Raw genomic sequence first — 16,648 nt, forward strand, 5'->3', positions numbered from 1 at the left:
TCCTACACGTACACATGCCTTACATCCTCGATAAAAACTTTTCACTGCTTCTAACAACTTACCTCCCACAACATATATTCTTAATACCTTCCACAGAGCATCTCTATCAACTCTATCATATGCCTTCTCCAGATCTATAAATGCTACATACAAATCCATTTGCTTTTCTAAGGATTTCTCACATACATTCTTCAAAGCAAACACCTAATCCACACATCCTCTACAACTTCTGAAACCACACTGCTCTTCCCCAGTCTGATGCTCTGTACATGCCTTCACCCTCTCAATCAATACCCTCCCATATAATTTACCAGGAATACTCAACAAACTTATACCTCTGTAATTTGAGCACTCACTCTTATCCCCTTTGCCTTTGTACAATGGCACTATGCACGCATTCCGCCAATCCTCAGGCACCTCACCATGAGTCATACATACATTAAATAACCTTACCAACCAGTCAACAATACAGTCACTCCCTTTTTTAATAGAGTCCACTGCAATACCATCCAAACCTGCGGCCTTGCCGGCTTTTATCTTCCGCAAAGCTTTCACTACCTCTTCTCTGTTTACCAAATAATTTTCCCTAACCCTCTCACTTTGCACACCACCTCGACCAAAACACCCTATATCTGCCACTCTATCATCAAACACATTCAACAAACCTTCAAAATACTCACTCCATCTCCTTCTCACATCACCACTACTTGTTATCACCTCCCCATTAGCGCCCTTCACTGAAGTTCCCATTTGCTCACTTGTCTTACGCACTTTATTTACCTCCTTCCAGAACATCTTTTTATTCTCCCTAAAATTTAATGGTACTCTCTCACCCCAACTCTCATTTGCCGTTTCTTGCGTCAGTGAGGTAGCGCCAGGAAACAGACGAAGAATGGCCCACCACTCATATATACACACACACACACTTATGTATATATATATATATATATATATATATATATATATATATATATATATATATATATATATATATATATACACATACATAGACGCCCATACACGCACATATACATACATATACATATCAACATATACATAAATATACATACACAGACATACACATAAATACATGTGCATATTCATACTTGCTTGCCTTCATCCATTCCTGTTGCAAGAGATCACAGTGGTGCGCGTGATCTAGTATGTGCTGATAGCCACGAAGAAAAGGAAATACGATAAGTTCCCAAGTGCACTTTCGTGTAATGATCATATCTTTAGGGGAAATACATGAATGAGATAGAACTGCCGTTACCAAGTGCACTTTCGTGTAATGATCACATCTTCAAAAGAAATAAATGAATGAGATAGAACTGGCTGTCCTACGTCTTCTATTTCATTCTTGTATCTCCCCTGACGATGTGATCATTACACGAAAGTGCACTTGGGAACCAGCTGTGGGAGAGGTGTGAGGTATGAGGTGTTCAGGAAATGAAATGAGACGAAGCCATCAGTGCGACACTCACTCTCGCACAGACCATTTTAGCACAGCCACTGACCACAGATATATACATATATACAGGTTGACAGGGTCTACTATATCTGCTGTTAGCCAGTCAAAAACAACCCCATTGATCAAGCTCTGGCATCCTCAAGTGGTCTGTGTGTGGTTTCTGATGGTGGTTTGTGTGTGGGTCTTGTTGGTGGACTGTATGTGGACCATGATGGTGGTCTGTGTAGGTGGGGCATGATGGTGGTCTGTGTGTGGAGCCATGATTGTGGTCTGTGTGTGTGGAGCCATGATGGTGGTCTTTGTGTGTGTGTGGGGCCATGATGGTGGTCTGTGTGTGTGGAGCCATGATGGTGGTCTGTATGTAAGGCCTGATGGTGGTCTGTGTGTGTTTGTGGGGCCATGATGATGGTCTTTATGTGGCCCATGATGATGGTCTGTATGTGAGGCCTGATGGTGGTCTGTATGTGGACCGTGATGGTGGTCTGTGTGTGTGTGGAGCAATGATGGTGGTCTGTGTGTGTGGGCCATGATGGTGGTCTGTATGTGAGGCCTGATGGTGGTCTGTATGTGAGGCCTGATGGTGGTCTGTACGTGGACCATGATAGTCGTCTGTATGTGAGGCCTGATGGTGGTCTGTATGTAGACCATGATGGGAGTCGGGTGTCCTAACCCCATCTTCTACACATCTGGCTCCTCAGAACACCCAATGCCACACCTGACACATGAGAGTCCTCTTTCCTACACCTGCCTCACTAGACACCAACCCTTTAGCACACCTGCCTATCTACATCTGGGCCGTGAGATTTCCCTAAACTATATACCTGCCGCCACACCTGTAACACACACACCTGACGAGCCACATCTGCCTCACACCACACCTGCCTCAGCCACATTTGCCTCATTCAGCCTCAGCCACATCTGCCTTACACCACACCTGCCTCAGCCACATCTGCCTCATTCAGCCTCAGCCACATCTGCCTCACACCACACCTGCCTCAGCCACATTTGCCTCATTCAGCCTCAGCCACATCTGCCTTACACCACACCTGCCTCAGCCACATCTGCCTCATTCAGCCTCAGCCACATCTGCCTCACTCCACACCTGCATCAGCCACTCCTGTCTCACTCAGCCTCAGCTACATCTGCTTCTCTCCACACCTGCATCAGCCACACCTGCCTCCCTAAACTTGAAATGTGTGTTGGAACCTGGCCCACTTGCTGTCATCATCTGACTCGTGATTTCAGGTGTGAATCTCACAGTCAGGTGTTCAAACGTGCGCAAATTTGTGCTACAAACAGACGTTATGGAACAGGAAAAAATGAAGAAGCAGCAGCGACTTAGATTTAGATGGAAAAAAAGGAGAAAAAGGGTTAGATTTAAAGAGAAAATTTAAGTCGTATTACCTTTTTTTTTGGCAGGGAGAGAGAGAGAGAGAGAGAGAGAGAGAGAGAGAGAGAGAGAGAGAGAGAGAGAGAGAGAGAGAGAGAGATTGATAGATAGATTGATTAATAGATAGATAGATAGATAGATAGATAGATAGAGAGAGAGAGAGGTGAGAGAGAGAGAGAGAGAGAGAGAGAGAGAGAGAGAGAGAGAGAGAGAGAGAGAGAGGTGAGAGAGAGAGAGGCGAGAGAGTGTCAGGTTAAACATAACACAAAGCGCTTTGGCTTCCCTCTAGACTATTGTTCCTTGGATTGTATCGACCGTTATGTACGCAGGGGGGAGGGTCGTAGCTTTTACGTGCCTCGTGTACACTTGACGTACCTCAGCGACGGAGGACAGAGAGAGAGAGAGAGAGAGAGAGAGAGAGAGAGAGAGAGAGAGAGAGAGAGAGAGAGAGAGAGAGAGAGAGACCTAACTTAATGGATGGCAGGGAATAGAGAGACTTTGGGGAACAGAAAGCAAAATTAACCATGATTATTTTGTGTATATGTGTGTCTGTGTGTGTGTGTGTGTGTGTGTGTGTGTGTGTGTGTGTGTGTGTGTGTGTGTGTGTGTTTAAGACACTGTTACGTAGATGTAAAGGATCACATCCGACCGGCCAACGTCCAAGAGGGCATCGAATTCCCCTTTGTCTTTGAGATTCCGTTAGTTCTCCATGTACACACACCGAAGGCATCAGAGACAGTAAGCAGATGGCTGTTGTCGTCTGCCAGCCTGATGCTCTGTTGTCGTGTGAACTGGGGAGGATTGTGTACGTGTGTGTGTGTGTGTGTGTGTGTGTGTGAGAGAGAGAGAGAGAGAGAGAGAGAGAGAGAGAGAGAGAGAGAGAGAGAGAGAGAGAGAGAGAGAGAAGTGATGGTCTGTATCGAGGACAGTGATAGGCATCCAAATATCCTCTCTCACACTGATGGGAATAAGACTTGTCAAGCAGAGGGCTTGGTCCCCTCCTCATCCACCCACGGGTGATAGAATCAGATAGGAGAGTCAAGTCTTCCTTAGTGAGCCTCATGGTATCACCTCTGGGTATATAAAGGTTCTGAAGCCATGAGATAAGGGATCGACCACTGTTGTATGACTGGGTACACGAAACTACATTGGCGAGTAAAGGAGAGATTTCGTAGACATAATCCTTCCTCTTGGTTTATATATATATATATATATATATATATATATATATATATATATATATATATATATATATATATATATATATATATATATGATAACGATTTACCCCCTGGGTGACAAGGATTCGAAGCCTCTTCTACTGCTTAGCAGGCCGGTATGCTAACCATTGCACCACGGGCCTGCATACTTCCCACGTATTCCCTGCGTGTCGTAGAAGGCGACTAAAAGGGGAGGGAGCGGGGGGCTGGAAATCCAAAAGAAGGAACAGAGAAGGGGGCCAAGTGAGGATATTCCCTCAAAGCCTCAGTCCTTTGTTCTTAACGATCCACGAGTGTAAAACATCCCCCTCCCCTCTCTTCTCCATGCAGTAAAAATAGGTAAATACAAAGTGGTAAATGCACACACACACACACACACACACACACACACACACACACACACGAAAACAACTCTACCTAGTGAGGAACTGAACTCAGACACCACCGCCACGCCTTATGGGTTGTGGGTATACAAACTTAATACCTTCGTTCAACACAGCCCCAGTGGGAGAGTTCAGACAGACGCAACACAGACCAGGTCAGGGACGCTTGACTTTAGTATCTCTGTCTAGTTCTTCCTAAAGTCGAATAAAGTAAAGGTATCTGCAAGGGTGAGGCGTGTCATTTGAAGACGTGAAGGTCTACGCATGTACACTCTCCCAAAAAAGTATCCGCCTGGGGAGGCATATACTTTTTTGGTAGAGTGTACATCTGTCTGTGAAAATTTGGAACGATTTGCATGCTCTCGGCCGGGTAGGCTTACCTACTATGGCAGTCTAGTGTGATTGCTACCCACTTGTTTGGGAATAACAACTGGTCTGGTAGATAAGAAGGAAGAGAGGAAGGAAGAGAGAAAGGAAGGATGAATGAAACAGTCATGTAAGCTGCGTGTGTGTCTGCAGCCCAAAGCAGCTGGAATCGAATTTGGGTTCGCTATTGACCACAGAACCTAGTCAAGTACTATCTCCATTATTATTTCTAGTAGAAGAAAAAGACATCATAAATTAGCTATTTTCTACCACATCCTCAAAGAGATATGCTCCACGTTGAGATTTGGGGAGACTGTTCAAGAGATATGTTTCTTCTGACGTCGATGGTCCCATGACGGCCAGAAGGCAATGAATGTAATATGAAAAGTGATAAAAAGAGGTAAAGAGGGAAGATAAACAACAATCTGAGAGTTTGAGAGAAAATGGAAAAATCTGTCTTTTTAAAAAAAGGTGCAGGTCTTTCGTATGGAAAAACATGAGAGGACAGAGACTTCCTAAGCTTTGGCGACGTAGGGAAAGAAACAGTCATCACAACGCCATACCTTTAAGTGGCCAATGGTCACATACGAATCAAGTTAATGCAGCAGTTTGCTGAGTATTACATAGTCTCGCTAGGGGCGAGGGGCACACAAACACCCAGTTCTCGGACAGCAACAATCAGAGTAATAGATACAGAAGCGGGGAAAGAGAACCAACACTCTGACCTGGCTTTAGACTCGACCTTGTGGGATCGAGTTTAAAGAAGAGCCACATCGTCCTTCTCCATCGTCGTATCACGGACGTATCAAGGATCGTACCGTTGTGCTCAAGATGGTCGTGTTGTCGTGTTTATGAATCGTACCGTAGTGCTCTAAGATCATACCGTTGTGCCAATGTTCATGTACCATATGGCGTCTCAACCACAAAGAACTACAATGGCCCCATGGAATGTAGACTATTCGTAACTAAACCACACATACACATATATCTTTTATTTTTTACCACTACGAATGGCAAAGAAGCGAACACTCACATCTCCATTTTGCCTTATTAACTACAGCTGCATCACCAGTACACAGCACTCGTCACCGCAATACAGTGGCTACCATAAGACAGCAGTAGAGTCGCATTTCCCTCCTCAAACCCTCTGGGGAAACACCAGCCAACAACCGGTTTGAGTAGAGAGGGAAAGATGAAAGTGGCATGCGACTAGAAAAACACATATCTCACGGCCAGTGGTGGTATTACACATATGTATAACTCAGAGGTTTGTTTATTGAATTGGCCTCCCTAACCCCCATTCCTCTCTCTCTCTCTCTCTCTCTCTCTCTCTCTCTCTCTCTCTCTCTCTCTCTCTCTCTCTCTCTCTCTCTCTGCCAAGAGACAGACGAGTAAGGGTGGCATGGCATCACACACACACACACACACACACACACACACACACACACACACACACACACCCACAGAAGGTGTTCCACGTTTTCTTGTTACCGTGTGGCATAGCATCATATTACCCCCACCCCCCTAAAGGAGGTGGTCCACGTTCGTTGCTATTCCAGTCTAGTTTCTCCTCTGGTTTACAGAGGGAGTAACTATGGGGTAAAAAAGACGGGGGAGGAGGAGAAGAGGAGGAGGTGGAGGGGGTGGAGGTGGAGCGTGGCACCAGAGCTCAGTCCCTCCGTCATGTGGTATGGCACAGAGGTATAGTCAGGTGGTTACACACGAGGCTGCTGCTGTCCATCACTGCTCCTCTTTGTATGGTAGCTCGATACAATACAGGAGGGGCAGACAATCACACATTATACTTCGTATTGTGGGTAATTTTTTTTCCTGTTTTCATTAGCTTGAGCCAGGTACCTATTTTATCGACCAACCCTTAGGGTTGGATGAACAGCTGGGTTGACTGTGGATAGAGTGCCGCATCCAGGATTCGAACCTATGCATCAGATCCTTCTTGTCCTCGTACATTAAGACACCATGAGACTTCCATCTATCACTACGGCTTATTAATTTTCACGTAAGGTGGAAGAAGAGGAGGAGGAAGAGGAGAGGAAAGGAGGAGGAGGAGGAAGAGGAGAGGAAGATAGATGTAGAGGAGGAAGAAGAGGAGGAAGAAGGTGGTGGAAGATGATGAAGGAGGAGGAGGAGAAGATAGAGGTGGTGGTGGTGGTGGAAAAAGATGAGGGAGGAGGATGTGATGGAAGCGCAGGTGAGTGAGTGAGGGAGGAGGGTGTTATGGAAGCGCAAGTGAGTGAGGGAGTGAGGGAGGAGGATGTTATGGAAGCGCAGGTGAGTGAGGGAGGGAGGAGGGTGTTATGGAAGCGCAGGTGAGTGAGTGAGGGAGGAGGGTGTTATGGAAGCGCGCAGGTGAGTGAGTGAGGGAGGAGGGTGTGATGGAAGCGCAGGTGAGTGAGGGAGGGAGGAGGGTGTTATGGAAGCGCAGGTGAGTGAGTGAGGGAGGGAGGAGGATGTTATGGAAGTGCAGGTGAGTGAGGGAGGGAGGAGGGTGTTATGGACGCGCAGGTGAGTGAGGGAGGGAGGAGGGTGTTATGGAAGCGCAGAGTGAGTGAGGGAGGAGGGTGTGATGGAAGCGCAGGTGAGTGAGTGAGGGAGGAGGGTGGTGTTATGGAGGCGCAAGTGAGTGAGTGAGGGAGGAGGGTGGTGTTATGTGGGTTCCCAGCAGGGGACTACGTATTGTTGGCTGAGACCCAGTGATGTGCCCTACAGACCACCTTCTCCGCTTGGAAGCCACTTGACGCTGATGATGGATCGTGTAGTGAGGAGGGGAGGCGCGCGCTCGAAGACTAGGAGCTAACCCAAGACAGTGATAGCAGGGAGGAGAATACGACTTTTGGCACTCCTGTAGTAGCAGTTTCAACATAGAGCTGCTGCTGGAGTATTTGAGGGATATAATGATACATTATATACGAAATATATGATTAGGTCATATATAAAAAGTATACCAGAGTATCACACGTTCTAATTGAAGTTCACTTGTCGAACTGATGTCCTCAATTTGAGTTCACAATCCACAATGTCCTATAAAGAATATATCAGAGTGTCACACGTTCTAATACAAGTTGACTTGTCGAACTGATATCCTTAATTTGAGTACCCAATCCACAATGTCCTCATCAAACGTACCTCAGAATAATCTTACTATGGCACAAAGGCATCGAGGATTTTGAAAATGAACACGGATGTTCAAAGCTACAGTGTTGCACAGTTCACAGATTTGCGAAGTCTGGTTGGGGTCCATGGTGTGAGGGAGTTTCGACATGTGTGTGTGTGTGTGTGTATATATAAAAAGAGAGAGAATATCCCTCCCTCACCCTTGTGTGTATACCATAAAAGCCCTTTTGTGTACGTGTCATTGTGTATACCCGGGGCCAGTGCTGTGGCCACAGGTCCACAACTATACTCCATCTCCCAAACAAGAAAGCAAACTGTGTGTGTTTGTATGTGTAGGGGCACCTCTCTCTCTCTCTCTCTCTCTCTCTCTCTCTCTCTCTCTCTCTCTCTCTCTCTCTCTCTCTCTCTCTCTCTCTCTCTCTCTCTCGATCACGTCTTTCCTTCACTGAGCCACACAGATGAGGTCGCGTCCTTCACATATGGACTGGATTACAGTGCAGGAATCCGGAATTCATAATATATCCCAGTTGATTACACGTATTTTCAGAATAAATCCCAGTTGATTACACGTATTATCAGAATAAATCCCAGCTAATTACACGTATTTTCAAACAAAATCAGTAATTCAGAATAAATCCCACTCAATTACACGTATTTTCAAACAAAATCAGTGTTTCAGAATAAATCCCACCCATTTACATGTATTTTCAAACAAAATCAGGAATTCAGAATAAATCCCACCCAATTACACGTATTTCCAAACAAAATCAGTAATTCAGAATAGATCCTACCCATTTGCACGTATTTCCAAACAACATCAGTGATTCAGAATAAGGCCCACTTAATTGCACGTATTTCAAAACGAAATCAATCAAATAAACTTACCTTATCACACATGTTTTAGAATAAACTTACTACATGTATTTCAGAAAAAAATTATCTTATCGCACGTGTCTTAGAATAAACTTACCTTATCACAAGTGTCGAGGATTTCAAACAACGGAATAAACTTACCTTATTACAAGTGTCGAGTATTTCAAACAACAGAATAAACTTACCTCATTAAAAGTGTCACGGATTTCAAACAACAGAAAAAATTTGCCTTATTACACGTGTCAATGATCTCAAACAACAGAATAAACTTACCTTATTACAAGTGTCGAGGATTTCAAACGACGGAATAAACTGACCTTATTACAAGTGTCGAAAATCTCAATAGAATAAACAAATCTTACTACAAGTGTTGAGGATTTCAAACGACGGAATAAACTTACCTTATTACAAGTGTCGAGGATTTCAAACGACGGAATAAACTTACCTTATTACAAGTGTCGAGGATTTCAAACAACAGAATAAACTTACCTTATTACAAGTGTCGAGGATTTCAAACAACACAGGTTCGCCGTCAACCAGGATTTCATTTCTGTATCTTTGCTCTGAAAAGAGAGAGAGAGAAAGAGAGAGATAGAGAAAGAGATAGATAAAGACTGTGTGACGCTCCTGGTCAGGTGAGGCTCAGATACCCGCTATTAGCAGTGTGTCACAGACTGACTAACACAGTATTTCCATAATGACTAACTTATAACTAAGTCACCCATAGTAACTTGGAAAAGAAAATGGAAGTTCACCTATATTAACGTGGAAAAGAAAATGGAAGTTTTTTTCCAGATTACATGATGTAAGTGATTTACTAAATTGTCAAAATATAAAGTTATAAGTAAGCATGTCCTTAAATCAAGTCGAGTGAGGTTAAAACAGACGAATCTGTTGACTGACCTAAGAGGTTTAGTTCGGTCGTATGTATGACTGAAATGCCAGTCACAAGGTACTTGTTTCTTACATACAACTCCTCATACATACGGCATATGAAGGTCGAGTTGGCTTAGGTAAAAACATCCACACCGGCCAAGGTCATGTCTAAATGCATCGCAAGTAAAACACACACACACACACACACACACACACACACACACACACATGGGGTAAACCATGGAAAGTTCTGTGGGGCCTGGATGTGGAAAGGGAGCTGTGGTTTCGGTGCATTATTACATGAAAGCGAGAGACTGAGTGTGAACGAATGTGATCTTTGTTGTCTTTTCCTAGCTCTTATTATCTTACCATCTTATCTATCTATCTATCTATCTATCTATCTATCTATCTGTCTATCTATCTATCTACACACACACACACACACACACACACACACACACACACACACACACACACACACACACACACATATATATATATATATATATATATATATATATCTCGAGAATTCTTGAATAAACTTTACCATCATAACAGTGAACATAAATGATGACAGACGAGCAATATAGATTGTGAGCCATATATCTTACGGCTCTGACGAGGTAGTCTGCTCATTGAAATGCTCAGGGGTCAACTGGCTGACGTTTGATAGGTAAGTACGTAGGTAAGTACGTAGGTAGGTAGGTAAGTTTGTGAGTAGGTAAGCAGGTAGAGAGGTGAGTACGTAGGTAGGTAAGCAGGTAGATAGGTAGGTACGTAGGTAGGTAAGCAGGTAGACAGGTAAGTTCATAAGTAAGTAAGTAGGTAGATAGGTAAGTACGTAGGTAGGTAAGCAGGTAGACTGGTAAGTTCGTAAGTAAGTAGGTAGATAGGTAGTATGTAGGTAGGTAAGCAGGTAGACTGGTAAGTCCGTAAGTAAGTTGGTAGATAGGTAGTACGTAGGTAGGTAAGCAGGTTGATAGGTAAGTACGTAGTTTGGTAAGTACGTAGATAGGTAAGTACGTAAGTAGGTAAGCAGGTAAGTATGTAAGTACGTAGGTAGGTAAGGAGATAGGTAGGTAAGTACGTAGGTAGGTAAGCAGGTAGATAGGTAAGTACGTAAGTAGGTAAGCAGGTTGGTAGGTAAGTAGGTAGATAGGTAAGTACGTAGATAGGTAAGCAGGTAGGTAGGTAAGTACGTAGGTAGGGAAGCTGGTAAAGAGGTAAGTACGTAAGTAGGTAAGCAGGTAGGTAGGTAAGTACGTAAGTAGGTAAGTAGGTAGATAGGTACTACGTAGGTAGGTAACCAGGTAGGTAAGTACGTAGATAGGCAAGAAGGTAGATAGGTAAGTACGTTGGTAGGTATGTAGGTAAGTTCGTAAGTAGTTAGGTAGCTAAGCTTGTAAGTACGTTGGTCGGTAGGTAGGTATGTAGATAGTTTGATAGGTAAGTAGATAGACACGTAAAAAGGTAGATTGGTAGGTAAGAAGATAGGCAACTAGACACATAGGTAGATAGATAGGTAAGTAGAATAGATAAACAGGTACGTAGGTAGGTGGGTAAGGAGGCAGATAGACAGCTGATAGGCAAGTAGATTATAGTTACATAGGTCTACCTTAACCTTACCCCTGCACCGTGGGTAGAAGTAGACAGGCGGCGCAGTAGATGACCTAATCTACCACTGATGTCACACGACACATTGATGTCAATGATAGAGTCAGGAACCGTCGTAGTATTGATGTCACGACAGATGACACCGTGACGTCATAAGTGTCGTCACGAGAGATGGCACCGTGACGTCATAAGTGTCGTCACGAGAGATGGCACCGTGACGTCATGAGTGTCGTCACGGTGTCATCATCCCAGCTACCCTCCCACGCGTCATCAAACACCATCAACATCAATATGACACACCATCATTATCTTCAGTCCCCCCTAACATCGTTTTCTCTTTTCTCCTCGTCTTTTTACTGTTCGAATTCCATTTTCTCTTTATCTTTCGTCTTTATGAAGTCAAATTTACTGAACTTTTCCTGTGTTAGTGTTTATAAACATTATCAACATCAATATGACATTGCATCAATATCTTTAGTTCCTCCTGACACCGTTTTCTCTTTTCGTTTCGTCTTTATAAAGCTCAAATTCCGTTTTCTCTCGAGCTTTCGTCTTGATAAAGTGAAATTTACTGAACCATTTTGTGTGTGTGTGTCGTTGTTTTATAAACATCAACAACACCATCATCAATACGACACAACATCAATATCTTTATCTTCAGTTTCCCTAAAATCATTTTCTCTTTTCGTCTTAATAAACTTCAAATCCCATGTTCTCTTTAACCTTCCGCCTCTATGAAGTTAAATACCCTTATTAACCATTCGTGTGTCAGTGTTTACAAACCTTTGACTTATGAATTATGGCTAGAATTATCTTATTCACAGTCAATAGATCAGATAAAAGAGTTATTGATCATTTACGGTGGTGAAAAAAAAGAGCATCAAGTAGCTACTTAAAACCCTTAAACTAAGATAAAAGAGTTATTGATCATTTACGTTGGTGAAAAAAAAAGAGCATCAAGTGGCTACTTAAAACCCTTAAACTAAGATAAAAGATTTAGTGATCATTTACGTTGGAAAAAAAAAAGAGCATCAAGTGGCTACTTAAAACCCTTAAACTAAGATAAAAGAATTAGTGATCATTTACGTTGGTGAAAAAAAAGAGCATCAAGTGGCTACTTAAAACCCTTAAACTAAGATAAAAGAGTTATTGATCATTTACGTTGGTGAAAAAAAAGAGCATCAAGTGGCTACTTAAAACCCTTAAACTAAGATAAAAGAGTTATTGATCATTTACGTTGGTGAAAAAAAAGAGCATCAAGTGGCTACTTAAAACCCTTAAACTAAGATAAAAGAGTTATTGATCATTTACGTTGGTGAAAAAAAAAGAGCATCAAGTGGCTACTTAAAACCCTTAAAATAAGATAAAAGAGTTAGTGATCATTTACGGTAGTGAAAAAAGAGCATCAAGTGGCTACTTAAAACCCTTAAACTAAGATAAAAGAATTAGCGATCATTTACGTTGGAAAAAAAAGAGCATCAAGTGGCTACTTAAAACCCTTAAACTAAGATAAAAGAGTTAGTGATTATTTACGGTAGTGAAAAAAAAGAACAAGTGGCTACAGTCGTAAATCCTGTCTGGCTTACACGAACGCAACACTAATCATAAAGAAAACGGGCGACTCATGAGGACTGGAGACTAATTACTGAGGTAAAAAATAATGAAGGATAATCAAGGCGTTCATTATAAGGCTCATTTAGATTATCGCAAGAACGCCAAGGGGTAAAGTATTAAGCCTTGTTGACATGTATCGTAAGGCTTGCTCACATGCCTCTGTCTTCCCCACTTGGCCTTTAATACATATATATATATATATATATATATATATATATATATATACATATATATATATATATATATATATATATATATATATATATATATATATATATATATATATATATATATATATTTGTATGTAGCATTTATGGATCTGGAGAAGGCATATGATAGAGTTAATAGAGATGCTCTGTGGAAGGTATTAAGAATATATGGTGTGGGAGGCAAGTTGTTAGAAGCAGTGAAAAGTTTTTATCGAGGATGTAAGGCATGTGTACGTGTAGGAAGAGAGGAAAGTGATTGGTTCTCAGTGAATGTAGGTCTGCGGCAGGGGTGTGTGATGTCTCCATGTTTGTTTAATTTGTTTATGGATGGGGTTGTTAGGGAGGTGAATGCAAGAGTTTTGGAAAGAGGGGCAAGTATGAAGTCTGATGGGGATGAGAGAGCTTGGGAAGTGAGTCAGTTGTTGTTCGCTGATGATACAGCGCTGGTGGCTGATTCATGTGAGAAACTGCAGAAGCTGGTGACTGAGTTTGGTAAAGTGTGTGAAAGAAGAAAGTTAAGAGTAAATGTGAATAAGAGCAAGGTTATTAGGTACAGTAGGGTTGAGGGTCAAGTCAATTGGGAGGTGAGTTTGAATGGAGAAAAACTGGAGGAAGTGAAGTGTTTTAGATATCTGGGAGTGGATCTGGCAGCGGATGGAAACATGGAAGCGGAAGTGGATCATAGGGTGGGGGAGGGGGCGAAAATTCTGGGAGCCTTGAAGAATGTGTGGAAGTCGAGAACATTATCTCGGAAAGCAAAAATGGGTATGTTTGAAGGAATAGTGGTTCCAACAATGTTGTATGGTTGCGAGGCGTGGACTATGGATAGAGTTGTGCGCAGGAGGATGGATGTGCTGGAAATGAGATGTTTGAGGACAATGTGTGGTGTGAGGTGGTTTGATCGAGTAAGTAACGTAAGGGTAAGAGAGATGTGTGGAAATAAAAAGAGCGTGGTTGAGAGAGCAGAAGAGGGTGTTTTGAAATGGTTTGGTCACATGGAGAGAATGAGTGAGGAAAGATTGACCAAGAGGATATATGTGTCGGAGGTGGAGGGAACGAGGAGAAGAGGGAGACCAAATTGGAGGTGGAAAGATGGAGTGAAAAAGATTTTGTGTGATCGGGGCCTGAACATGCAGGAGGGTGAAAGGAGGGCAAGGAATAGAGTGAATTGGAGCGATGTGGTATACCGGGGTTGACGTGCTGTCAGTGGATTGAATCAAGGCATGTGAAGCGTCTGGGGTAAACCATGGAAAGCTGTGTAGGTATGTATATTTGCGTGTGTGGACGTATGTATATACATGTGTATGGGGGTGGGTTGGGCCATTTCTTTCGTCTGTTTCCTTGCGCTACCTCGCAAACGCGGGAGACAGCGACAAAGCCAAAAAAAAAAAAAAAAAAAAATATATATATATATATATATATATATATATATATATATATATATATATATATATATATATATATATATATATATATATTCTTTCTTTTCTTTCAAACTATTCGCCATTTCCCGCATTAGCAAGGTAGCGTTAAGAACAGAGGACTGGGCCTTTGAGGGAATATCCTCATCTGGCCCCCTTCTCTGTTCCTTCTTTTGGAAAATTAAAAAAAAAAAACGAGAGGGGAGGATTTCCAGCCCCCCGCTCCCTCCCCTTTTAGTCGCCTTCTACGACACGCAGGGAATACGTGGGAAGTATTCTTTCTCCCCTATCCTATGAGTCTAAGGGGAAAATGGGGAACGATAAGTTCCCAAGTGCACTTTCGTGTAATAATCGCATCATCATGGGAGACGCAAGAGAGAAATATAACAGTCAGTTGATATACAACGAAGAGACGTAGCTAGGACGCCATTTGGTAAACATGTATGTTCTATGAAGGTGCGCGTTCGTATGCACTTTGTTCGTATTCATATACCTTCACGTGGTACAATTAGGTTCGGTAAAATGCTATCTGCTGGCTGTGTGAGCCTGATGGGAAATGACCGGTGTAGACCCCGTTGCTCACCAACGTGGGACAAAGGGTATTTGAGTACATAGCTTTGGTGATGTGCGGTTTCTCGTGGCCTACTGTAGCCAGCGGTCTCTCGTGCTAACTGTATCTTGCGGTTTTTAGTGTTTTAGTGGGATGGTCTTGGTAAGGGGTCTCAGCTGTCCATACGCCTCGATGTCACCCGTCCATACGCCTCGATGTCACCCGTCCATACCCCTCGATGTCACCCGTCCATACGCCTCGATGTCACCCGTCCATACGCCTCGATGTCACCCGTCCATACGCCTCGATGTCACCCGTCCATACGCCCTGATGAGCTATTCTCTGATCGTCCATCCCAGTTCGCTGGCTGAGTCTCTTCTATCCACTCATTGCTTGTGTCCCCACCTCACTTTTCGACCAGTGGACGAAACCCATTCTATAGTTTATGGAGTTTTCCATACTAATGGAACGGTTTCTAACACTGCCCTCATCTTTCTAATTCTCTCATTGAGTAATGGTTTTGTTTCGTTATAATATGGCTGGCCTCCAGAATCCTCTACTTGCATTAGGAGGGTATTGGATACTCTGTGATGCCTTGAATCTGTTTAATTATAATATGGCTGGTCTCCAGAATCCTCTACTTGCATTAGGAGGGTATTGGATACTCTGTGATACCTTGAATCAGTTTAATGTCCCATGATTCTCTTCGTCAACCTTCGTGAAGGTACTCGTTGATAGGTCCATTTACAACCAATAGTATAGGATCCTATATAATACACTTGTTTTGTGGCGATCCCATTTGCTTCGTTTAGACCTGCCATTTTCACCAATTCTCTTGCCTTGGTAAAAGGCAAGTTCTGTTTATCTGCTTGTGGCATGACTTTACCAATGATTTGAGTCTGTCATGAATTAGGAACCATAAGAATTTGAATTCATCCCTGGGGATAGGGGATTAAGAATACTTCCCACGTATTCCCTGCGCGTCGTAGAAGGCGACTAAAAGGGGAGGGAGCGGGGGGCTGGAAATCCTCCCCTCTCATTTTCTTTTTTTAATTTTCCAAAAGAAGGAACAGAGAAGGGGGCCAGGTGAGGATATTCCCTCAGAGGCCCAGTCCTCTGTTCTTAACGCTACCTCGCTAACGCAGGAAATGGCGAATAGTTTAAAAGAAAGAAAGAAAAGAATTTGTTGCTAATGTCTTCTCTCCGTTTTCTCCACGCTTTCTGAATATTCTAGCCTACTTAAGTAGTAGTAATAGCATTCGATACTGTAGTAGTGTAGCAGTAGTTGTAATAGTAGTAGTAGTAGTGTAGAAGTAGTAGTAGTAGTAGTTGTTGTTGTTGTGTGGTAGTAGGAGTAGTAGTAGTAGTAGTAGTAGTAGTGGTAAAGTAGTAGACGTTGTTGTTGCCGTAGTAGTAGTAGTAGTAGTAGTAGTAGCAGTAGTGAAGTAGTAGTAGTAGTAGCAGTAGTAGTAGTAGTAGTGGTTGTAGTAGTAGTAGTGGTAGTAGTAGTGGTAGCAGCAGTAATAGTA

General features: G+C 42.8%; 1 protein-coding gene across 2 annotated transcripts in view; it reads right to left on the minus strand.

Moving 5' to 3' along the window:
- Positions 1–16,648, minus strand: part of LOC139765223 (ras-related and estrogen-regulated growth inhibitor) — a 135,473-nt gene that overhangs the window by 36,333 nt on the left and 82,492 nt on the right. For both annotated transcript variants that reach the window (XR_011716610.1, XM_071692547.1), the window contains exon 4: positions 9,325–9,398. Coding sequence is in view for 1 of the 2 variants with exons in the window: in XM_071692547.1 (XP_071548648.1) it covers positions 9,325–9,398 (74 nt within the window). In the remaining variant the exon portion in view is untranslated. The remainder of the gene's footprint in view (positions 1–9,324; positions 9,399–16,648) is intronic.

This window comes from Panulirus ornatus, chromosome 53 (assembly GCF_036320965.1).
Source record: "Panulirus ornatus isolate Po-2019 chromosome 53, ASM3632096v1, whole genome shotgun sequence".
Taxonomy (NCBI): Eukaryota; Metazoa; Arthropoda; class Malacostraca; order Decapoda; family Palinuridae; genus Panulirus; species Panulirus ornatus.